This window comes from Miscanthus floridulus, chromosome 13, assembly GCF_019320115.1.
Source record: "Miscanthus floridulus cultivar M001 chromosome 13, ASM1932011v1, whole genome shotgun sequence".
In the NCBI taxonomy this organism is placed as follows: Eukaryota; Viridiplantae; Streptophyta; class Magnoliopsida; order Poales; family Poaceae; genus Miscanthus; species Miscanthus floridulus.
In genome coordinates this window covers 10,007,518-10,033,017 of record NC_089592.1, presented here as the reverse complement: position 1 = coordinate 10,033,017, position 25,500 = coordinate 10,007,518, and the positions used below count along the sequence as shown (strand labels likewise).

The 25,500-nt window shown below is 49.3% G+C and overlaps 2 protein-coding genes across 2 annotated transcripts; one reads left to right on the top strand and one right to left on the bottom strand.

Annotated features, from left to right (window-relative positions):
• The first annotated feature begins 2,725 nt into the window (after positions 1-2,725).
• Positions 2,726-5,468, top strand: LOC136500519 (uncharacterized). The gene is made up of 5 exons (XM_066495887.1): positions 2,726-3,000; positions 3,114-3,270; positions 4,385-4,435; positions 4,794-4,886; positions 5,120-5,468. Exons 1-5 carry the CDS (start codon positions 2,861-2,863, stop codon positions 5,189-5,191), a joined length of 513 nt encoding a protein of 170 aa, XP_066351984.1. The 5' UTR covers positions 2,726-2,860; the 3' UTR covers positions 5,192-5,468.
• A 215-nt stretch (positions 5,469-5,683) lies between these two features.
• On the bottom strand, positions 5,684-25,235 carry LOC136499431 (uncharacterized). Its single transcript, XM_066495088.1, has 4 exons — positions 25,230-25,235; positions 24,509-24,951; positions 24,207-24,392; positions 5,684-7,941 (listed from the first exon to the last, which is right to left on the bottom strand). Exons 1-4 carry the CDS (start codon positions 25,233-25,235, stop codon positions 7,911-7,913), a joined length of 666 nt encoding a protein of 221 aa, XP_066351185.1. The 3' UTR covers positions 5,684-7,910.
• Between the last annotated feature and the right edge of the window lie 265 nt (positions 25,236-25,500).

Sequence of the window (25,500 nt, the reverse complement as noted above, 5' to 3'; positions counted from 1 at the left end):
CGAGCCTTTGGGACTTTGTCTCGCGGGGCCCGGCTGTAAGCGGCCGGGGTGCAGGGGAGCCGCGCCCGTGACTGCTCGGTGGGGCCGCTCGTGCCGCGGGGCCCCGGAGCAGGGACGGAGACGCGGCGGGCGTGGCGCATCGGGGCCGTTGGGTTTTTGGAACGGACGGCGATGGCGGCGGTTGCGTGTCCGCGCGCCTCCGCTGGGGGGCCTAGGGCTTCGCTTCGCTTGTTAGAAGCACGTGCGGATTCTAACACGCCAGCTGCTGCGCTCTGCGTCCCCCATGTGGAAAAATGGCGTCATGCATGTGTACGAAAGGAGACGGTAAAGATCATGCAGGTATGGTGTAGGAGTAACGTTTATGGCAAATCTGATGTCTAAATGTCTGTCGCAAATGCCAAAAGACCGTGTGATTTTATTGATGGATGAAAGAGAGAGGAAGGCAAAGCTTTGGCTTTTACTCTGTTACTACTCTAACCTGGGTGTTGTTTAGTTCCCTTCCATTTTGCAAAATTTTTCAAGATTTCCCATCACATCAAATTTTTGAATGCATTAAATATAAATAAAAAATAAAATTAATTACACAGTTTAGACGAAATTCACGATACGAATCTTTTAAACCTAATTAGACTATAATTAAACACTAATTGTCAAATAACAACGAAAATGCCACAGTACCATTTCTCAAAAATTTTCGTGAACTAAACAGGGCCCTGGTGCAATGATGAGCATCATTCCAGTTGTGGTCATACAGATGGGACATAAAAAGAGCAAATGAATCGTATAGATAGATTAGTATCATACGTTGAAAAGTGCCAAAGTAGAAAAGGTCAGCGCAATGACATCTGCTATTGGGAGCTTGCTATCACGGAGAGCACTTGGCTGTGTCTACTACAGGGCATGCATGCAAGATTTTCGGGTGTTTTTAATCTTAAATTACATACAGAACACACCCTACCTCGACGAACGTATCTGAGAGATCTTTTAACTGTATGTCATGTTTGCTTTTCTTATAATTCATACTTTTCAGCTTGTTTTCAGCCGTAACAGTGTTTTTCTCTCACAACAAATCAGCCGAAACAGTGTTTCAGCTTATTTTTTCAGCGAAGTGAACGGGGCCGTACAATATAAATTTGGACAATAATATTTGCACATACACACACTCTAAATAAATAGTAAAGCTAGCGGATCTCAAGCCCACATACACACGCCTGAGCAAAAGGGGCACGTCGCCTACCACTAAAAGTGAAGAGTAGCGCCATAAATTTCTAAAATACATCTAAAAAGGCACATCGCCGATCACTAAAAGTGAAGAATAGTGTTGTTAATTAAATCCTAAAATACATCTAAAGAAGCATGTCGCTTACTATTGAAATAATAGCGTCATTAAATTAAAGCCTGTGAAATAAATCTAAAAAATGTGAGTATTTGCGCCAAGTCGATGACTTAACTTGGATGGATAGATCCACCACAAAAAACTAATCAGCTGGACTACACTCAGTTACAAGATTTTGAGTTTGTTCAATAAAATAAAACGGTACAAACATGTGTTTAATTCAAAACAACAAAATCTATCATGTTCTATTTTAAGACATCAACATTTTAAGAATCATTGGTCAGCTTCAAAATTCTAGCAGACAAGATATAGTGAGTCTAAAAATTAATGGGGCGAAAATAATTCTGGGCGTGGGCCAAAGGAGCATCTACCTCTAGGCCCTTGAAAGGAATGGGCTCTCCCAAGCACAAAATATGTAGTACTACCACTGTATAGCCTAAAGGTCTAAAAACTCAAGAAGGCAATAGTCTGCCACCGATAATTGACGTCGTGTAAGTCACGACGCCTCGTCTTACTGGGACTTTAGCGATGCTGTGACTCGCTGATTGTCCCGATCCGCCGACAACCGTCATCTGAGACATGACTCCGTGCAAGGGAGTGAGTTAACGATAACATTGTGCTGGGCCACACAAGGCTAAAGTAAGCACCATATGTTCCATTTTTCTCACTTAATTTGTAAATTCGTAATTGAGAACCCACTTGTTAGGCAACATACCGGATACTGAATAGCCATATATGAGCTGATCTAGTTGTAATTATGTAGATTGTCTAATAGATCATTTATTGGCCTAAAGACTATTCCTCGGTCATTTATTTTACACTTAGTCTCATCAGCCACAACAAGTCGTGATTGTTATTAGTGTTTATTATTATACTAAGGGCTTCTTCGTTTTATTTTGGTTCTAACCTCAAAAAACTCGGTGCCGGGGCTGAGCATAACCTTTTAGCTAGCACATGTAAACTTCTACTCTATGGGGATAGGTGTTCTTCTGTACCTTAAACTTATTAGCACCAACTTTAACGAATGGCTTAAGACATGTTTTCTTGAACTTATGAATTGAATTTCTCTTTTATATGGGAACATCCAAGGTTAAATCCTGTCAAATGAGCACCCCCAAGAGCGTTTTCTGAGAGACTAAAACCAAAAACAAACTAAAAACAGTGAATGGAGTCTTATAATTTGATGAAACCGAGTGAGTAGCAAGAGTATTTGCATCCTTTGTTCGGGCTCTGAGGTCGGATGAGGGAGGGGTTCTGGGTATCCATAGCAGTTCACACAGTCGCACCGCACCCCGCCTTGCGTGAGTCCGCTGCCACGAAACCACAAGCCCACCACGGTACAAGTGGCCAACACCACCAAACGGCAAACGGCAACGGGGCAGTTGGAGTTGGGAGCCGACGCGGTCGGTGTGATCCAGTCGTCCTCGCCCCCCGGCGAGCGCGCCCCTGCCGAGCCTTCCCCTTCCCGGGAGGAACGGGAACCTTCCACTCCCAGAGCCGGGCGTGACCCACCGTGAGCGAGCCATGGCGGAGCCCATCGTCTCCGCCGCCCCGCCGCCGGGCGCGCCCTCGTTCTCCTACCTGGCCGTGTTCTCCAACTGCCCGCTCGTCGCCGCCGTGCTCGCCTTCGCCATCGCGCAGTCCATCAAGGTCCTCACCACCTGGTACGCCCCGCCCTCCCCTCCACGCGGGCTCGGCCGCTGCCCGGATCTGAGCTCTCTCCCTGACGGGATCTGCATCTGCCGCCCGCCCGCGCCCGCGCGCGTGTGCCGTGCAGGTACAAGGAGAACCGGTGGGACGCGAAGCAGTTGGTGGGCTCCGGCGGGATGCCGTCGTCGCACTCGGCCACCGTCACCGCGCTCGCCGTCGCCGTCGGCCTGCACGAGGGCTTCGCCAGCTCGCTCTTCGCCACCGCCGCCGTCTTCGCCTCCGTGGTTGGTTCCCCTCCCCGCCCCCTCTTCTCTCTTTCGACACCCAAAACGCGTTGACCATCTTCGGTGGGCGGTGGATCTGATAGGTAGCCTTATGATCTTGGGACGCGTTGTGGTGAACTAGTGATCAGGGGGAGTAAATGAGTGTCCTTTGCACTTAAAAACTTCGGCTTGGTTGCTTTACTAGCTCGCTTCACTTCAAGCCTGGGGCTCAGTTGTTGAAGGTACATTTTGTGGTGTAGATTGTGGACAGAAGTACAAGTACAGTACATACGAGGAAAAGACTTTAGGAAATTGATGGGAGTTTGTGCCTGTTTAGTTCCTAAAATTTTGCAAATTTTTTTAAGATTCCTCGTCACATCGAATCTTTGGACGCATGCATGAAGTATTAAATAAAAAAAACTAATTACACAGTTTAGATGAAATTCACGAGACGAATCTTTTAAGCCTAATTAGACTATGATTGGACAATAATTGCCAAATAACAACGAAAGTGCTACAGTACCATTTCCCAAAAAAATTCGCCACCTAAACGAGGCCTTCGTAAGGATACTAAAGATGAGGAAGAGACTGTAGGACATTTAGTGTCAAGTTGTTGTTCAAGTTTCAGACTTTCAGTTGATACCTACATCTACAGAACAATAAATTCGGTTGGGCTTATTGTGGAAATCTCACAGCTAAGATGTACTGTCAGATCAATATTCAGAGATGCTGTACTTTGTTTTGTGCGCTTAGTTCATAGTACCTTCAAAGCTCACCTAGTACCTGACTTTGTTTGCAAATTTAATGAAACCTGCAGAACGAAGGATAACAGCTAACCTGTGGAAAATTTTCCATAATTGTACATATATGTGTGTCCAAAACCAGCCATGCAAAAAATGCAAAATGATGGCATACAGTACCATAACACCTACTCCTAGGCATGTGTCATGTGCTTTAACTCCCACAATCCGTCCCCACTTGTCTCATCTTTTCATTTTGGCATCTCGAAATACTGATTAGTTCTTGTGACTTTTTTCTTCATCGTTTTCTGAAATGCAACATCCTGCACTCTGAGTTTACTATATGCATCACTGCTCATTTTACCAACTCGATTAATTCTTTCAATACTTTGCAGGTGATGTATGATGCTTTTGGTGTTAGGCTACATGCAGGGAAGCAAGCAGAGGTATTACCACCTTTCTATGTTATATAACCCCTGACAAGAAAAATAATTTATGAAGGCAAAAAAGTTGTGACCCAATGAAAAAGGAGTTCCCTTTTGAAATCATGTGAACTACTTTCTAAGTGGTAAATAGTGACCAACCACTAAAACTGGGCTCTCTTATTCAGGCAGAATGGTTAACACCTAGCTTGTACGAGTAGTGTTGCTCAATCATTATATGAAACCTCATTGATTGTGTGAACGAAAATTAAAAAAAATCTAGACTAGACCTGAGAAGTAAAATACTAAAATGGTCTTTCAATTGATAAGCATTATGTTGCTCACCTGCTGCAGTTCAGATCTAACTATTATAAAATGCCAGGTCTTGAATCAAATTGTGTATGAGCTTCCATCAGAACATCCACTGGCTGAAACAAGACCACTGCGAGAGCTGCTAGGGCACACACCTCAACAGGTTTGGTCTTTTGCTCCTAGATTGTGATGTTGGGGAGTTCATATGATGTACTAAACCTCAGCTGAAGTAAATTTTGTTAACCAACCGATTGCTCCTCGAATCATATTTGCATCATACTAAAATCAAGTGCACCGTCCAGATCATTTCACTAGAAAATCAGTCATACATGCGGATATTTGGTATTCTTACTCTCACATGCCACACATATTATTAATTCCAAGTTTTGTCACCAGGTATTTGCTGGCGGAGTGCTTGGATTTGCAGTAGCCACATTTACAGCGATGATAGCTGGGCTTGGGAGTTGACTCCGCATTTAAAGAAATGATCCATATTTGCATTGAAGTTCTGGAATCCAAATTGGACACATGTTTCCAGCCAGCTTATGATAGATAATGCATTGTGTCTCACCTGCGTGTTCAGAGTAAAAAAAAAAGATAATGCATTGTGTATAGGTGTATTTAATATGCAAAACCACTGTCAATTTGTTGAAGAAAACCTCGTGCCATTCTTTTGTAGCTAATCGATGAGTGAACTATATGTTGTATTCATTTTTTGTCCAAAGTATTTGGAGTGATTGAAGTATGTCGTGATAAAGCATCTGAGGACATTTCTGCTCAAAACTCTAGTGATTGATTTCAATTTTTAGTAGACAACAACGAAAATCCTTTTGTAGCTGTGCTCTTCAGCCAAAACCGACCGAGAAGGCCCTGTTCGCTTCTCTTATAATCCGTTTTTTTCAGTTTGTTTTTTTAGCTGAAAGAGTGTTTTTTTCTCATAATAAATCAACTATGAACAATGTTTCGGTTTGTTTTTTTAGCCAAGCGAATGGGGCCGAAGTATCGATGTGCCACTGATCTTGTTTTTGGTTGATTGTGTTGAAATTTCGTATTTGATTGCCAAACCTTATATAGTTATATTCTACTATACTAGTACAAAACAGCTGCCAATTGCTACGAACGTGCCCAGCCAGGCAGCCACCGCTCTGCCTCCCTCTCCTACACGCGCTGGCCACCGTCTCCACTCCTACCGCTGCCTGCACCGGCCACCTTTCTCCTTGGCAAAGATCGCATGATGCACCATCCTTCTACTGCAAGGGATTTCCCTGCATCAGCTTTTCCGTCGGTCGTGTGTCCGTCTGCGCACAGGACGGATGGACGATGCCGTCAGCGCCCAGGCCAACGAACCCTGCTCCTCCTGCCCACCACCTGTTCAGTCAAAAGCCTCAGCCCAGAGCCCATTCTGTATTGCAACGCAACTGAAGCTCGTCTCTGGCGTCTACAATGGTACAACCGTGCCAAGGTGAGCAACGCAACTGAAGCTCAGTGCTATCATATATATGCATATAGCCTATTCGATAAATGTCTGAATGGTGTGGAGACTTTTCTTTTTGTCAAAAGATCCTCTGTAAATTGGGTTCAAAATCTAGCCTTGCCGAAGTCAATATGCCTAATTTTGTTCAACTGTACAATCGGCAAGCAACAAATGTAATGTCAATTTCGTTCCCAACTTCTCGCAACTATTATTCACTAGATTTTACCATGTAGCATAGTTGGGCTGAGAGTCCTTAATCTATTTGTTATTGCCTCTTGCACAGGACGTCTTCAAGGATTCCTCTTTTAATATGGTGTGTCTTGGTCAGAAAATATCATTTGACTTTATAAGTGAAAGAGAGTGAGGTAAGCTCTGCATTCCTTGAAGCCAAATGTCAATACGTGATCCACTTATAGTTGCTTCTTTTATCTCTTTGCTGGGTTTTGCAGATCCAAATTGGTAGGCATGCCTAGAATACACAGTAACTAACTATGTTGGGCTTCATCTGGCTGAGAAATCAAGCTGGAGAACCATTTTCTCTGAAATAAATTTGCAGATCGTTGTGTTTACTTTATCCCATCATTCAGGTTCTTCTTATTCTATCACTTTCATTTCCCTGCTGTGTTTCACTTCCATCATTCAGATCTCCTATCTGAATGCACTTCCAGTGGCTGTGGCTTGTGCAGTTCACAACATACTGATCCACCATGTTTGCACTTTTTGCTTATTGGATTGGAAAGCATTACTCTAGCTTCACTCTTGCCCTACACTTCAAATGACTAATGTGATATATGTTGTCTATAGATGCCATTGTTTTCTCTAATAGATAATGTGGGCCACCCATGTCCATAGTCGTGTTAATAGGCCAATTTCATGGATTATAACCCGGCCAAGGAAAGAAACTGCATCTATCCAAAAGCCATTCAAGCAGTAACGAATTTGAACTACCTGTTAACTACACAAGATTCCATAGTATGGCCTAGATTTCCTCATACAATTACCCTAACCAAACACCTACAATCTTATCCTATCAAAAGGATTAATAAATGGCCCCAACTTCACCCTTAGACTCTTTCCATGGACTATGTACTATGGCTCTATCAAAAGACCATGGAACACAAAAGTAGAAATTCAAGTCTTTGGTATCCCAGGCCATTTATGCAGCAATGCCACTGTAACATCACTGTTATCAAAACTCTTCACTACAGAGAAAATCGTATTCACAGTTTTACACCTAGTGAATACCCATAATGTGTCCACGCATGCACTCCAATGTTGCTGCTATTCCAAAAACTGCCACTTTGGGAATGAAAAGGACCACAATTAGAAGAAACGGCTGTTCATAGCTAGACAATTTGGTACAAGACAAGAGAAATCACTGAACCTGAACAAACAAATGGAAGTCCAGACCTTCCAAACAATCTGTCTTGAGAAAGCAATGAAGCTATGGATGAAGAGCAATTCACACCTGATGGTATTTAGCACTTCCACTAATTTAATTACTTGATATTATATATAAAACATAGTTCGTGCTCATACTATTATTATTAAATAAAAAGAGGAGTCCACCTAGGAGAGTGAAATGCTACCAGATTATATTATGGAAAATTCTATAGAGCTAGGTAGAATCAACCTATGCCTTCACTTTACATCCAACTCAATCCTCATACTTGATGTCCATAACTATTCCGTGCTTACATATTTCATTTCCAATCAGATGAAGTCGGCATGGTTGGAATCCATCCTTCATGTACAACATTTTAAATTCACTAACAACTCCAAAAATCAAATAAACTTATAGTTTTAGTTACCTCCTACATAATTCAATAACCATATTCTTTCCATGCATATTACTATCATAACTATACAACAATGTTTGTCCACACAAAGATATTTCACAGGTTGTAGCCACCACACAGAGTCCATGTGTCGCTATGAGATCTCTGGTAAATTCCTATTTCAACACAAACATTACAAGCTATTTTCCCATCCCATTTACAAAGATCTAATATCATATACTAAATTTAGAGAGCCATCCACCACGCAGAGCTTCACATCCATCAGCAGTGGTCTTTTCTGGTCATGAGCAATAGTCCTAGAAACAAAGGATTCTGCGAGCTTTGCCTGTAAAGCTCTGTTCTACCCATGTGTAATTAGCTCTGAAAACTCGATGTGCATGAGTCTCCATTTTTGTATGATACAACATCCCAGGCTCCATCCTATGTATGTACATTCAGCTAACAATATTTACTACCTGCTGTGCCTACTCTTGTATAATATTTCATGTAAGACATAGTAAGTAGTTGTGTCATTTTTATTATAACTACATATTGCTTTGTTTCATGATCCGCCGCACGCGCCAGGCCGCCAGCTATTAGTCCTAACTAGTAGTGTGCCCGTGCTAACGCTACGGCAATATTTCAAGCATGCACATGAAAACAAGAAAAAGAAGATATATGTTTCCATAGTCAAGAATAAAATGGGATATTTAAGTTTCACACAAAATAAATGACACGGAGTTGCTATTACAGCAGAAACATCATATTCCAAGGGGATTTCACATTTGTGACAGGCCATTTTCAAGAACTGCTACTGCCTGATATGCCTCTCATCTCTGTGATGGCTTCCAACTCAGGTATGTAAAAGCCCAGCAGGTCCCAAGGCTCACCAGGCTCTTGAGTGGCAGCGGCGCCGGCATGCCGAGAAGCAGGACACTTGCTCGGTGGCTATCAAGGAGCTTGTCGGGGACCAATACTAGGATACCCGAAGAGGAGGAGCTAATAACCATCAACATTGATTCATCCGAGCAGTCAAGAGCGCGACTACAGCACCAACCGACCAGGTGCGCGGACTTCGCCTCGTCCGCCCTCTGGGGGAAGGCTCCGCCTCGCCCGACCTCCAGGGGTCGCGCGCTCCGCGTCGCCCGACCCCTGGGACGGTCTCCGTCTCGCCCAACCCCGAGGCCGCGGTCTCCTCTCCCCGAACCCTAGGGCGGGCTCCACCTAGCTCGGCCCTGAGGCCGCGGGCTCCGCCTCGCCCGACCTCAAGGCCGCAGGCTCCGCCTCGCTCGACCCTTAGGGAGAGCTCCGTCTCGCCCGGCCTCCAGGTGCGCGGGCTCTGCCTCGCCCGACCTCTGGGTGCAGGCTCTACCTCGCCTAGCCTCTAGGTGAGCGGGCTCCGCCTCGCCCGGCCTCCAGGCGTGTGGGCTCCATCTCGCCTGACCTCTGGGTGTAGGCTCCGCGTCGCCCGACCTCTAGGTGCGCGGGCTCCGCCTCGCCCGACCTCTGGGTGCAGGCTCCGTTTCGCCCGACCCCTCGGGCGCAGCTCCTGATGGAAGCTCATGCCGCTGCCAACCACTACAGGCCAAAAAGTACAATCCAAGGGCAAACTTTTGGCATTGTGCAGGGAGCGGGCACATCTCAATACGACCCGTGCCCGCAACATATCATTCCAGAGAACTCACATCACCAACAGTGACGGACGCATGGTCACTATGCTGCCTACTCCCTATACGGCCGCTGACCAGCATGCTGGTTCGTCGCGTCGCCCGCCGGGGCGAAATGGGACATCACGACCTACTAACAACGCCAAGGCGTGGCATCAGTGGCGGACAGACGCTCGGCGTGGAGCCATCCCTATCACCATGTGCAGTGTCGGTGGGACCCACACAAAGGAAAATGAAGGCCCATCGGTCCTAGAAGCCTTCCTCTCCTAGCCTCTTCTCCCTCTTTCTATCTGTGTAACCTTCTCCTCCCCTTCGTCTATAAAAGGGGAAGCAGGATGTCTCAGGAAAGGCAGTTCACCACTCTACATAGCTACAGACATCAAAACACGCACCCTAACACGCCTTTGGAGCACACGCACATCAGAGACTTGGGACGTGTCCCTCTCTCGCTCATTTGTAACCCCTACTACAAATTTTCAGTGCTAGTAACATGATCAGCAACAACGAACTGGGCGTAGGGACATTCTGCCCGAACCAGTATAAACCTCGTGTCCTCTAAGCACACCATCCGAGCCAGACACACAATATTAGAAATTTACTAGTCGGTGGCAACTCGAAACACCGACAATTGGCGCATCAGGTAAGGGCCTTTTTGCGCGTCTCGACATCCACACCAGGCTTCGGATTGCTAGTCACAACGTCAGCTAGGTCCTGAGCGCACACGTGCGCTTTGGGGACCTGGACTTCATCATCACGATAGAGGGAGAGCTGGCGTAGGCTCTCGCCATCGCCCAACCTCTCTGCTCCATTGGCCTTGATGCGATCGCTGAGGCGCTTGAGGAGCTGCAGTTGCACGCACCAGAGGCCCACGCCCATAGGGGCGACAAGCTCCTCGGCTTCGACTACGGGAGGTTAGAGCGTCAGCTCGGCGCCTTTCTAGGACCCCGACCATCCCAGGAGGACCTGTGCCACCTCACCTTCTCGTTCGCCAACATCATGGCGCAGCTTGCCGGAGGAGAGCCGCACTCTCCGGAATACCTCATCCGCAGCGTCCTAACAGCGCTCCCATTCGGTCTGCGCAACGCAGCAGAGACCGTTGGCCACTTTATGTCGCAACACACTCCTCGGTCCCCTACGAACGACAAGTTCATGGGGATGATCGAATATGTCAAGGAATCTTTCCATGACCTCCTCATAGGAGAGTCGGAGTCGCCCTCCAGCTCTGACCCCGGCAGGGGGAGCCACCACCCCTCTCGTGAATGTTTCATGGTAGGTACCCTCGAGGGACATGTCGAAAGTGTCCACGAGGAAGAGGCTACCCCAACGAACGACCTCCATGATGAAGTCGAGGGGATGCGGGGGGCCCACCCCACCTGTGGGTGGAGCAGATGAAGGTTCAGCACCAAGAGCTCGAGGACGCACGACTCCAGCTCAAGCAGGAACGCGTGGAGCTCGAGCGAGAGATCGAGCGCCATGGAGACGGTGGGCGTGCACATGCCATGGCCCGCGATGTGAACCGGAGGATCATCAAGGATGATGAAGCCCTCCCACACTTCACCTGGGCGAGCTAGAACAATGTTGTTGTGGCAGCCTTACTCTGAGGACTTCTGGGGCCTACGACGCCCGAAGACCGTTGGGCACATTGCGAGATTCGCACGCTGCTCGAGCATGCGGCAGCGTAGCAGGTCGAGAGCTCATTGTCTCAGCAATATGAGCTCAACGCCAGCCAGCGCACGCCCTCAGAGCGACCCAACAAGGACACGTCAGTCCACCAGGCACCGTAAGGCAGCAGGCCACGCATGGCGCGTTCTAGTGCATGAGCGTCTCGGTCGCAACCAAGACGCGCGCGACACCCTCGACGCCTGTAGGCGTACCCATGGCGATGTGGGGGAGGGGGCTAGCCACAGCTACCACCCTCGTCGTGGTGAACGCTACGACAGCAGCGAGGACCGAAGCCCGAGCCCCGGCCTGCCGAGACCTCAGGCCTTCTACCGACACATCCTCAACGCCGCCTTCCCACCACGGTATCGACCACCCACCAACATCCCGAAATACTCTAACAATTTCATTATCCGCAACCTTCCATTGTTCCTAGTCGATTCGGTGCGAACATGGTTGGAACACCTTCCGTCCAACACAATCCAAAGTCGGGCGGATCTAAAAGAGATCTTCGTGAGGAACTTTCAGGGCACATACAAGCGTCCTGGGAACCCATGGGATCTCAAGAACTACTGACAGAAGGTCTGAGAAACCCTTTGTGGGTACATCCGGCGCTTCTCCCGGCAATGCAACGAGCTACCCAACGTCGTCGATGCCAACGTCATAGGAGCTTTCCTGTTTAGGACCACCTGCGAGTCCCTAGTTCATAAGCTGGGACATAAGGGCCCGCGAACCACTAAGGAGCTTCTCGACATCGCCACCATCCACGCCTCCAGCGAGGAGGCAGTCGGAGCGATCTTCGACCGTCTCAAAGGTAAGGCAAAGCGGGATGAGGATGCTGGTGAAGGCGCCTCCAACTGTCCTAGTAAGAAGAAGAACATGCAGCAGCGTGAGAGCTCGCTCTTGGCCACCACCGACCATAGAAGGGATCGAAAGCTCGCCGTGGGTAACCCGGACCACTTTGAGAAGCTGCTCGAAGGGCTATGCCCGAACCACGCTTTCCCCATCAAGCATCTATACAAGGACTACGGACTCATGAAGCGGTTCTTGTCCAAAGGCTTCAACAGGGGGAGCATGGGAAGAACGCCAATCCGACTACGGACGACGCCGAGGGGACCGACGATAGCTTTCTGACGCTGGATGGTTGCCTCATGATCTTCGGATGGTCAGCGGCTTATGACTCCAAGCGCCGCTAGAAGCTCGTGCGCCGTGAGGTCTATATGGCCGAGCCAGCCGCGCCTACCTTTCTCCAATGGTCGGAGTCCGCCATAACCTTTGATTAGACCGACCATCCGGAGAGCATCCCACAACCAGGGAGATATCTGCTCGTGGTCGACCGGATCATCGACACGAAGCAGCTCACCAAGGTACTGATGGATGGAGGCAGCGGCCTCAACATCATGTATGCCGAAACTCTCGATGCCATGGGCATCGACTGATCGCGCATCTGACCAACTAAAGCGCCTTTCCATGGCATCATGCCTGGAAAGCAGGCCGTGCCACTTGGGCAGAACAATCTGCCCGTCACCTTTAGGGATCTGACCAATTACAGTATGGAGACCTTTACCTTCGAGGTGGTCGGGTTCCACGGAACCTACCATGCCATCCTGGGACGTCCATGCTACGCAAAGTTCATGGCCATCCCTAAAGCTGAAGATGCCGAGACCATGCGGGGTCATCACCATCGGCACCTCCTTCCAATGCGCCTACGAGTATGAGGTCGAGTGCTGTGAACACGCCGCAGCAATCGTCACCTCCAAGGAGCTTGCTGCCATCAGGAAGGAGGTCGCCGAGGAAGCACCCAACCCCAAGCGGTCGGCCGGGTCTTTCGAGGCGATGGAGGGCGCTAAGGAGGTCCTCATAGACCCCAGCGGCTCCAAGAGCAAAGTGGTGCGCATTGGCACCACGCTTTCCTCCGAATAGGAAAGCGCACTCGTCGACTTCCTCTACACTAATATAGGCATCTTTGCGTGGAAACCCTCGGACATGATAGGCATTCTGAGAGAAGTCACCGAGCATGCCTTGAAGATCAGGCTAGGCTCCAAGCCAGTGAAGCAGCGCCTACGTCGCTTCGACGAGGGGAAACACAGGGCCATCGACGAGGAGATCGTGAAGCTTTTGGTGGTCGGGTTCATCAAGGAAGTGTACCACCCTGAGTGGTTAGCCAATCCCATTCTTGTATGAAAGAAGAGTGGGAAATAGAGAATGTGTGTTGACTACACGGGTCTCAACAAAGCGTGTCCAAAGGATCTTTTTTCTTTACCATGCATAGACCAAGTAGTCGACTCTACCTCAGGGTGCGAAACCCTTTGCTTCCTTGATGCGTACTTCGGGTACCATCAAATCACGATGAAATAGTCCGACCAGCTCGTGACATCTTTTATCACCCCGTTTGGATCGTTCTGCTATGTCACAATGTTGTTTGGTCTGAAGAACACAGGGGCTACATACCAGCGTTGTATGCTCAAGTGTTTCAGGGACCACATCGGGCAAACCATTGAGGCCTACGTGGATGACATCATGGTCAAGTCCAAACGGGCTGACCAGGTCATAGCCGACCTTGAGCAGACCTTCGCAAGACTCTGAGCAAATGGCATTAAGCTCAACCTTGAAAAGTGCATTTTTGGGGTCCCGAGGTAGAGTCGATGCCCATGGCATCGAGAGTTTCGTCGTCTTGCGGTTTCATCGATGCCACGCTCGGTTTCATCGTCTCCGAGCGTGGCATCGAAGCCAACCCGGAGAAGATCTCGGCCATCACAAGGATGGGCCCGATATAGAACATGAAGGGGGTATAGCGAGTTACAGGGTGCCTTACCACGCTCAGTCGCTTCATCTCGTGCCTCGGCGAATGAGGTCTCCCCCTCTATCGGCTTCTGAAGAAGGCTGACCGTTTCAAATGGACACCCGAGGCCTAGGAGGCGCTTGACATGGTCAAGCAGCTTTTGATGAAGGCCCCGATCCTGGTTCCTTTGACCGACAAAGAACCGCTTCCGCTATACATTGCGGCCACCACGCAAGTGGTCAGCGCTGCCCTAGTGGTGGAGCGAGAAGAAGAGGGGCATACCCTCAAAGTACAGCACCCTGTGTACTTCATTAGAGAGGTTTTGTCTGACTCTAAGACCCGCTACCCCCAAATCCAGAAGCTCCTATATGCCATCCTCATCGCTAAGAGGAAGCTGTGCCACTACTTCGAGTCACATCCGGTGATGGTCGTGACATCCTTCCCCCTCGGCGAGGTCATCCAAAACCAGGATGCCACAGGAAGAATCACGAAGTGGGCACTCGAGCTAATGGGTCAAGGCATTTCGTATGCCTCCTAGACGACCATCAAGTCCCAAGTGCTGGCTGATTTCGTTGCAGAGTGGACCGAGGTCCAAATGCCGCCAGCAGTCATCGACCAGGAGTACTGGACGATGTACTTCGATGGATCACTGATGAAGAAAGCCACCGGCGTGGGGCTAGTCTTTGTTTCACCCCTTGGGGTGTGCATGAGGTACATGGTTCGCATCTATTTCCCTTCCTCCAACAACATGGCCAAATATGAGGCGCTTATCAACGGTCTATGCATCGCCATCGAGTTGGGTATCCGACGCCTTGACGTTCGGGGCGAATCCTAGCTGGTCATCGATCAAGTCATGAAGGAGTCAAGCTACCACAACGCCAAGATGGCTGCATACTGCCAAGAAGTCCACCAGCTAGAGGACAAGTTCAACGGCCTTGAGCTCAATCACATCCCAAGGCGTCTCAACGAGGCGACCGACGCACTGGCGAAAGCGTTGTCCGACCGAGAGCCGGTCCCAATGGGTGTCTTCGCTAGTGATCAGCACAAGCCCTCAGTTCGCTACGAGGAGCTAGAACAAGCTGGTGGCGGGCCACCCGCCCTAGGCTCTACAGCAAACTAGTCGTCGGCTCTGTCTGACCCTGAGGTCATGGAGCATGATGAGGATCTAGCGACAGAGCCTGACCCTCTGGTCGACTGGAGGATGCCTTACCTCGACTACCTCCTCCTTGAGGCGCTGTAGGTGGACAAGACGGAGGCTCAATGGATCGCACGTCGTGCCAAGTCCTTTGTCCTTGTTGAGGGCGAACTCTACAAGCGAAGCCACACCAGGATCCTATAGTGCTGCATCCCCACTAAACAGGGGAAGCGGTTGCTGAGCGATATCCACGGTGGGTTCTGTGGTCACCACGCCGCGCCTAGAACCCTCGTCGAAAACACATTCTGACAAGGCTTCTACTGGCCGACCGCAGTCGCCGACACCGAACAGATCGTGCGCACCTACGAAGGCTACCAATACTACGCTCGACAGACCCACCTGCCGGCACAAGCGCTCCAAACAATCCCCATCATGTGGTCGTTCGTGGTTTGGGGGCTGAATCTGGTCGGACCTCTCAAAAGGACGCCTGGGGGCTATACACACTTGCTTGTCACCATAGACAAGTTTACAAAGTGGATAGAGGCTCGACCGATCTTCGTAATCAAGTCTGAGCAAGCCGTGTTGTTCTTCCTTGACATCGTCCATCGTTTTGGGTCTCGAACTCCATCATCATGGACAACGGCATGCAGTTCACCAGAAAGAAGTTCCTCCAATTCTACGATGAATACCACATCCGGGTCGATTGGGCCGCCGTGGTGCACTCTCACATGAACGGTCAAGTCGAGCGTGCGAACGACATGGTCCTACAAGGCCTCAAGCCTTGGATCTTCAACCGGTTGATCAAGTTTGGCAGACGATGGGTCACGGAGCTTCCCGTGGTGCTCTAGAGCCTAAGGACAACCCCCAGCCGGGCCATCGGCTACACATCATTTTTCATGGTCTATGGTTCCGAAGCTATCCTCCCGACTGACCTCGACTATGGAGCGCCTAGGGTCAGGGCGTACGACAAACAAGGAGCCAAGGCATCCCTTGAGGATGCCATGGACCAACTGGATGAAGCACATGACGTCGCCCTCCTCCGCTCGGCCAAGTACCAGCAAACGTTGCGCTGGTACCATAGTTGTTGAGTGCGGGGTCGAACCTTCAACGTCGAAGCTCTGGCACTCCGCCTCATCCAGAGCAGCAAGGACCGCCACAAGCTCTCTCTGCTATGGGAGGGACCGTACGTCATCATGGAGGTGCTTCGACCAGGCGCCTATAAACTCAAGACCGTCAATGGCGAAGTCTTCGTTAATGCCTGGAACATCGAGCAGCTATGTCGCTTTTACCCTTAATAAACGCACACTTTCTCTAATATGTTTCGCTATTAAACTCCCCAACCTTTAGTGACACCCAACCCCAGCAACGACGGGGGGTCAGGCCTCACCCGGGGGCTAATAAGAGCGTACCTATCCGCTAAACATTATCTACACCCGACCCTCTCTCACGTTAAGGCCCAGAAGCGAGGTTTGCGGAAACAAACGCTAAGTAGAACTGGTCGGACTATGAGAGACCTACGCCTCGGTGGCTACGGCGCCTTAGCTCACCAGCGTGATAAGAGTTTTTCCGTACCCGGGGCTTTTTGGCCTTAGTCGCGGAAAGTGTCGGTGCGCGTCTAAGAGTTTATCCACCTAGCCAACTTTCTCTATGCCCGACCCCCTCTCACATTAAGACCTAGGAGCTAGGGTTGCGGAAACAAACTCTGAGTATAACTGGTCGGACTGCGAGAAACCTACGCCCCAGCAGCTACGGCACCTTCTCTCACCAGTGTGATCAGAATTTGCTCACCCGCACCCCGAGCTTTATGGCCTTAGTGACGGAAAGGGTCAGAACGCATTAACCTTTTTATATGGAAAAGGGAGAAGGGCTCAAAATCTATTAGGCTATAACAAAATTTAAGAGCTTGTCCATTTATTACAAGTTCATCGCCTGGCTTATCTGCCTAACTAAATTCTGGCGCATGATGTTCTCATCCTCTATCTCCGCAGGTAAGTCCTATCCCAGCGGGTCGTATAAGTCGATCGAACGGCCTGGCCACTGTCGAGGGACGGGTAGGGAGCAGCAGGATGCCCCATGTAGGTTATGCCAACCCCGTCATGAACGACGGACCTAGATTCCGCTCAAACATATCCAGTAAGAGCTCCTCGAACCCATCACTCGCGCCATTGAGGTAAGTCATGTGCCCAAGTCGATCGAATGATTCGGGTCGCTGCCGAGGGACGGGTCACCCTTACTTTACGCACGTTTTCTCGTATTAATCTCGTTATTGATCCCCCGACCCTAGCAACGGCAGGGGGTCGGGCCTCACTCAGGGGCTGGCAGGAGTGTCTGTTCGGTAGATATTCTGTATGCTCGACCCCTTTCTCATGCTAAAACCTAGAGGCAAGGTGTGCGGAAATAAACTCTGAGTAAAACTGGTCGGACTACAAGAAACCTATGCCCTAGCGGCTACGGCATTTTTGCTCACTAGCGTGATCAGAGTTTCTGTTCCCGCATCTCGAGCTTTAGCCTCTGCCTTCCTAGGAAGGGTTTGGAGAGGCCCACCTATGGAATCTCCATCGAGGAGAGGCCGGTAGGTCGCCCAAAGTCGATTGGATAGCTCCGACCGCTGTCGAGAGACGGGTAGGGAGCAGCGGGATATCCCATGCAGGTTACGCTGGAGCTGTCACGAATGATGGACCCAGACCCCACACGAACATATCTGGTAAGAGCTTTCCAAACCCGTCACTCGAGCCATCGAGGTAACTTTACCAACCCTCACTTTTCTTTTCCATTGCCTGATCATTCATTCATCCATTCTCATGCATGCATTCATACATTCATTCATGGGCTTTCGCCCGACTCGCTTAGAAGCGGACAGGGTCATCTCAACCTTTTGTTCGAACCTAACCTCGAGCCAAGCCCACAGAATCTCCATCGAGGAGAGGCCAGCGGGCCACCTGAGTCGCTCTCCGAAGCGACATGGGCATCTACTGGGAGGTGGGTTAAGAAGCAGTGGAATACCACATGAGGGCTATGCCGACCCCGTCAGCAAATGATGGACCTGGATTCCACTCGAACATGCCCGTTAGCGAGCTCGCCGAGCGCAACACTCAAGCCTTCAAGTCAAGTGTCGTTACCTCAGCCCCTCTGGTTGCGGAAACCACGGACGGGATGACACATAAAACTCGACCGACCCCTACCGAGACCAATGAGGCTCGAGGGCTCGAGCCGCTCGACCCTAACTTGTTAACCCAACTGACCAGGGTTCGAAGGCCGACCTGCGAAAGGCTCGAGGCCGCCTCGCGTCGACCAGAGCCAGGGGAGAAAACATAGATGAGCCCTAGCAGCCTTCGCCCGACCCGCTTAGAAGCGGACAGGGTCATCTCAACCTTCTCGTTCAATCCTAACCTCGAGCTAAGCCCACAGAATCTCAATCGAGAAGAGGCCAGCGGCCCACCTGAGTCACTCTTTGAAGTGACACGGGCATCTACCGAGAGGTGGGTTAAGAAGCAGTGGAATGCCACATAAGGGCTATGCCGACCCCGTCAGCAAACGCCGAACTCGGATTCCACTCGAACAAGCCCGTTAGTGAGCTCTCCGAGCGCGACACTCGAGCCTTCGAGTCAAGTGTCGTTACCTCAGCCCCTCCGACTGCGGAAACCACATATGGGATGACACATAAAACTCGGCCGACCCCTACCGAGCCCAACGAGGCTCGAGGGCTCGAGCCGCCCGACCCTAACTCGGGAATCCAACTGACTAGGGTTCAAAGGTCGACCCACGAAGGGCTCGAGGCCACCTCGCGTTGACCAGAGCTAGGGGAGAAAACATAGATGAGCCCCAGCGGCATTCGCCTAGCCCGCTTAGAAGCGGACAGGGTCATCTCAACCTTCTCGTTCGATCCTGGCCTCGAGCCAAGCCCACAGAATCTCCATCAAGGAGAGGCCAGCGGGCCACCTGAGTCGGTCTCCGGAACGACCCGAGCATCTAATGGGAGGCAGGTTAAGGAGCAGTGGAATGCCACATGAGGGCTATGCCAACCCTGTCATGAACAACGGACCTAGATTTCACTCGAACATGCCCGTTAGCGAGCTCACTGAGCGCGTCACTCGAGCCATCGAGGCAAGTGACGTTAGCTCAACTCCTCCGATTACGGAAACCTTGGACGAGGCGACAATCACAAAGACGAGCCAACCCTCGACCGGACCCCTGTTATGCGCGGGGGCTCGAGGAAAGTTGGACTCACAAGCAGACCGAACGCGCGGTCATAGACCGATGGCTCGGATCCTAGGGAGGGGGTACGCATGAAAACAAGAGACGCTTTCTCCTACTAGTTTCGCTACCATCTCCTCGATCTTTAGTGACACCTGACCCTAGCAACGACAAGGGGCCGGGTCTTACTCGGGGGTGATAAGGGTATATATACACCCTTTCCAAAACAGTCACCGCGCCTGACCTCTTCCTCACGTTAAACCTAATGGCAAGGTCTGCGGAAATGAACGACTAAGTAAGGCTGGTCAGACTGCAAGAAACCTGTGCCTCGACGGCTACGATGTTTTTTGCTCACCAGCCTGATTAGAGTTTCCCTCCTATAGCTTGAGCTCTACGGTCTTAACAAACAGAAGGGTCGAAACGCATTAACCCCTTTTTCACACAAAAAGGGAGAAAAAATAGATTCGATCAAATGACACAAAATGATAAGTTTGTTCAGATAGTACAGAGGGGTCGGGGCTCGTCCGCTTGTTACAAAAATGATCGCCCGACCTATCTAGCTAACTAACCCCTCTAGGGGAGAACTATGCCTCCGATCTTGTCCGCTAGGTCCTACGAAAGGGGAGCCACCGCCGCTTCCATCTCTTCTAGCTCGTGGATTTCATAGCCAGGTGCGAAGCCATGACTCATCGTCTCTAGATTGATGCTATCCCCATAGTGAGAACGAGCAATCACAAAGGATTGATTGACCCTGGCTCGAAGGGCATTCCTCTCGAGCTGGCGCACACGAGCCATGATCTCGATGGCACGGGCCGTGAGCGAGCTGGTCCCCTCCGACTGCACCACCTCAAGGTCGTCGTAGACCACTCCAAGGGTGGCACTCAGGATACCGAGCTCATCGCTCTCCGCCTGAAGATTCCTCCTCGCCTCAGCAAGGTCCACTGCCAGCCAATAGAAACGCTATCGGCCTCCAACTTCTGGATCACCGCGCTTTTGAGCTAGGCCTGGAGGGAGCCGACCTTCTGTTGTGTGTCGTCGCGCTCTTGGCAGGCCTGGTCACGCTCTCGAAAAGTCTGGTCATGCTCTCGTAAAGTCTGGAGCGAGACATAGATTATTTTCACAAACATTTTATCTTGTTTTCTATACTGTTCGTGTACTATTCTAATGATAGGAATGTTTGCTTTGCATGAATGCTTTTGGAATGTTGTATGTTGTCGTGTTGGTCGCTTTTAGACGGTGAGGAGAATGTTGGAGATCAAGAATTCTTCGACGACCAGCAGGACCAGCAAGAATTTGTGAACCAAGGCAAGTATAGCATGGGCCTACCTTGATGTCCTATTTCACTTTAATCAATTACTCATTTGCATGTGTCTAATTTGATACCCGTAAGGACATCCTAGTGATTGTTTATCCTGTTCCTTGTCTCCTATGGGTTAATTGCATATGGGTAGATTGCTAGTGCTCTAAACTGAACTTGATCTACATGTTGAAGAATGATTCTATGAAACTAAGAGTTTAACATGATTTATAACAACTGTTCCATAGGGTGAAGGTGCAAACAACCTTTGATCATGTTGCTCCCAGCCCTCCATAAGGACTTATCTGTCGGCAAAAGCTAGGACTGACAGTGCAACCGGGAGAGTCATATGACTCTGACTTTAGCTCAATAATAGGACCTTTTCTAGCTAGTTAGAGGTTACCTTTTTGGCGCAAATGGGGCTTGCCACGTTGGGTATAGGGCTGCCTCTGTTCCTATGAGTATAGCCACGATGGATATGTGCCATAGGAAAGGGGGGTTCCTACATCTGCCTACCAAGGAAACCTAGCGGCCCTAACTTGTTAGAGAAACCTATGAAATGGCTTCATAGTGTACCCTGCCCGCTCACCTTGGCAGTGACATGGGAGTAATTAACCCGGACATATGGGGATCACGACTCACGGTGAATGTGCACCACCTCTACAGAGGGTAACAAACTGTTATAACAGCCGTGCTCACGGTTACGAGCGGTCCAGAAAACTCACAGAATAACTGATTACTTCTTGTTGATCATTTAATTTGTTCTATGATGATATATGATACACTTGACCCTGATATCTGTTCATATGGGGTTAAATGGGAGCTTAAGCATAATTTGATAATACCTGAGAATAAAAGCTTGACCTACTAAAAATGCTAACTGTAGTAAACCAGTGTCAACCTTTTTGAGCTTCATAACCCCATGTGAACTTGTTAAGTACGGGATGTACTTACGCTTGTTTGTTTTCTTTATTTGGATAAAAATCCCGGATGGATAACAGATGACAACGGGTATGAAGATTTTCCTGAGGATTTTTAGGCTTGTGGTCAACCAGTTGACCTTCCCTGTGATGAAGCCTCTCGAGAGAGTTACCTTTTATTTTCCGCTGTGATGTATAAGACTAAGTTATGTTATAACTCTGATGTATGAGACGATGATACTTTATGTAATTTGTCAGCTTGTGTGTGTGATTAATTTCTGGGCACACACGAGTTTTGTGCATTTAATTTTATCCTTAAAATTGGGTGTGACAAGCGGTGGACAGGCGCCTGGCGTGGAGCCGTCCCTGTCACCATCTGCAGTGTCGACGGGACCCGCACAAAGGAAAAGGAAGGCTCGGCGGTCCTAGAAGCCTTCCTCTCCTGGCCTCTTCTCCCTCTTTCTCTTTGTGTAACCTTCTCCTCCCTTTCGCCTATAAAAGGGGAAGCAGGGCGTCTTAGGAAGGGCAGTTCACCACTCTACACGGCTACAGACATTAAAACACACGTCCTAACACGCCTTAGGAGCACACGCACATCAGAAACTTGGGACATATCTCTCTCGCTCGTTTGTAACCCCTACTACAAATTTTCAGTGCTAGTAACACGAGTAGCAGCAACGAACTGGACGTAGGGACATTATGCCCAAACCAGTATAAATCTTGTGTCCTCTAAGCACACTATCCAAGCCGGACGCGCAATATTAGAAATTTACTAGTCGATGACAACTCGAAACACTGACAGAGCTGGTAAAAGCTGATCTTTGAACTAACTATACGGTAATCACAGCTAAGTGATATCGATGAGCAAAATGTTCAGAACCATAAATGGCATCGATAAGATATATTATGAGTAAAACGGCCAATTACAAGAAGCTTCAAAAGTGTAATAGTAGCATAACCCAAACTGATGTCATGTAAAAACTGAAAAAGAAGAAAAAAAAAACATAGAGATGAAAAGTTCAAGTTAGCCGTCTTCATATTAAAATCGTACAGCTCCACACATAATCCAATCATTAGAATAACATCAAATTCCATTTTCATTGACATAAATAGAAGTCAAAATGCAAATCATGATCTTGCTGTTTCTCTATTGTAGCAACTTGCCTATTTGCAGATGGGTAATAGTGATTGGCTGTACCAGCGGTGGAAGCAGTCCTCGGCGGCGCGGCGCGGCACGGAGAAGCCAGCGTGCGTGCTGGTGTCGGAGGACGTGAGCGTCTTGCAGAACATGTGTGGCGTCCGTGCGAGCGGCTTCATGGCGGCCCCATCCTCGCTGTCGCAACCCACGTCCTCGTCTTCCCGAACCCGCCCCGCGCCCGCCTCTCCGCGTCGCCGCCGATGTGCTCGAGGTGGCCCTACGGTAGGTACAAGACGGCGCTGCCCTTGCGCGGCAGCGGCGCGATGGGTCCCACGCACGCGCGCCACAGCTCCAAGCACACGACGCCACCGGCCCTGGTGGCCACAGGTGGCGCCTCGGCCTCTGCCTCATCCTCCTCCACGGTGTTGAGGTCAATGTCCGCCATGGCTCCAGTCGGCCGCAGCAGCTGGCTCCACGGAAGGAGCAGACGATGGCAGCAAAGCGCCGGTGCCGCGAGGGATGGAGCTGAGAAAGCGAGGGAGGAGTATCCGAGTAGGGTAGAAGGGTCACAAGAGGGCTAAATATACATGTATTTTGATTAACAAAGTGAAGAAATATGCCAAATGTCATCTAAAATAAGAAGCCAATGTTTCAAGGGTCATTTTAACGAAGTCAACGATTGAAGTCCTATAATTACGAAGCGCATTGTTTGGTGTCTTATAATTGCAATTTTCTCTGAGCAACCAAGGACAAAACTATTTTTTATATTCTAGCTATTTATTAGGTGCCTATTTGGATGAGCTAATTTGGGCTAGCTAATTACTCCATCTATCAAGGAAAACATGCAACTATGGGTTACGTCTAGAAAAAAGTAGTTCATATTTAATCAAGTTTTTAGTTAATAGTATTTATATTTATGGCTCAAAATTAATTTATTATGAAAATATATTTCGTAATTAATCTAATGATATTTATTTAATATCATAAATATTGATACTTTTAAATATAATTCGTCAAATTTAAGATACTAGAACGTGACACGCTACTAGAATTACGTGTTGAAGGGAGTATTAGCCATCTATTTATTAGCTTTACTTTTAGCTGATTTAAAATTAGCAGTCCGTTTATTTGGTCGTATTCGATTTATAAGTCATGGCTTATCAGCCAACGGACAATATTTTTTTCTCACACCAAATCAAGCAATAGTATTTTCAATTGTGACTTTATAAGCCAAACAAATGAAACGAATCGGGCTCTCGTCAATCTTAACAGGCCTTATGTCTAGACTAGATCGGCGGCTAGAGCGACGAGAGCCCAGAGGCCAGAGGATGCTCATCAACCTGTCGTATGATAGAGTAACAAGAATAAGGGACGTATGGACAAGGGAAACTAAAGATGTATATCCGATCAAACCTTGTCGTAGTCCATCTCGTATTTACCTTGGTCTTCTTGTTGAGGGTCGACATTCTCTCTGCTCGCAAACACCGCCGTGGTATCCTCCGGCGGCAGCGGTGAGCGGCTGCCTCCCGGTTCCGGCAGCGGTGCGCTGGCCCATTCCAGGACGCTGCGCGTCCGCCGGGTCGTTGTTCTCCTTGTGGTGGTGCAGCAGCATCCCCGGGCGCACCCTAATTCGACATGGGTGGAGGTGGTCAAGTCAGGTGGAGACGTGGAGTGGAGTGGAGAGGCCTCTCGAAGCTCAGATCGATTTGGATGTATATTTAGGTACCGGCGGGTTCCTCACCTCGCTGCGAAGGTCATCGTGCAGGTCTCGCCGTCGGGGACGCGGCAGGCGAGGAGATCGACGGCGGCTGCTGCTCGTCGGGATGTATGGCGGCGAGGGCTGGGGTTAGAGGAAGCGGGCGGCGCTAGGGTTTCGAAGGCGGCTCGGCACAATGGGGACCTCCATTTATAGGCGCGGGTGAACCTCGTTGCGCGTGCGAGCCCGGAGAAACGAGTGGCAGCAGCGGCGGCGGCGTCCGCTTCGTGCGGACGGAGGTTGGGGACGACGTCCACCTTCGCTGACGCGTGGGCCCCTGTGGTCTGTGGCTCAGGGCGCGGGTGGGCAGCGTGGCTGACGGGCGCTGCTGCCGCTGGTAGCCGGGCCGCGCTGCTGGGCTTGGCCCAAGGGCTGGAACAGGCCGGGGCGGGCTGCGGGAGGTGGAAGCGGCTCTGGGCCTTAGCAGGCTGGAAAGAGGGAGCGGGCTAGAAGCAAGGGAGAAAAAAGGGGCTGGAAAAAGGCTTTTCTTTTTATGAAAAAGATTCAAAGCACTTTTCAAACCATTTTGAATCTATTTTTGAATTGGTTTTGAAACATAATTTTTGAAGACTTATTTTCCAAAAACAAAATAGTTCTTAATCATGGTCGGATCAAGTTTTAGAAATTCATTTTTCACACAATAAAATCAATGCAAAGGCATAAATGCAACCAACACACTTCCATTAATTTGTAAAAGCTTTACAACCCTCATTTTCTCACTTTAAATTGTTAATAAACTAGTGAAAGGCGCGCGCCATTGCGGGCATTCGTAGGGATAGGTAAGTTCACAGTCGAAAATATATATTGAAACATTCGATGTACAACCGAGTAAACAGTCAAGTAGACAGGTATGTAGTTGGTAACATTACACAGCCAAATATAGATTAAGAACAGCTGTAGATAGAGTAAATAGTTTGTGAACCTATCTGAAATTTTAACAACTGATAAAACTCAATGTAAGGAAACTGGAGATACAC

What these genes read in the sequence shown, in the direction of transcription:
- LOC136500519 (XM_066495887.1), top strand. Translation starts at nt 2,861, where the DNA reads ATGGCGGAGCCCATCGTCTCCGCCGCCCCGCCGCCGGGCGCGCCCTCG. An exon ending in ATCAAGGTCCTCACCACCTG is followed by an intron (nt 3,001 to 3,113) that starts GTACGCCCCGCC and finishes TGTGCCGTGCAG; the next exon opens with GTACAAGGAGAACCGGTGGG. An exon ending in TAGGGCACACACCTCAACAG is followed by an intron (nt 4,887 to 5,119) that starts GTTTGGTCTTTT and finishes TTTTGTCACCAG; the next exon opens with GTATTTGCTGGCGGAGTGCT.
- LOC136499431 (XM_066495088.1), bottom strand. An exon ending in ACGATGACCTTCGCAGCGAG is followed by an intron (nt 24,393 to 24,508) that starts GTGAGGAACCCG and finishes ATGTCGAATTAG; the next exon opens with GGTGCGCCCGGGGATGCTGC. An exon ending in CCCTCAACAAGAAGACCAAG is followed by an intron (nt 7,942 to 24,206) that starts GTAAATACGAGA and finishes TTGTACATGAAG; the next exon opens with GATGGATTCCAACCATGCCG.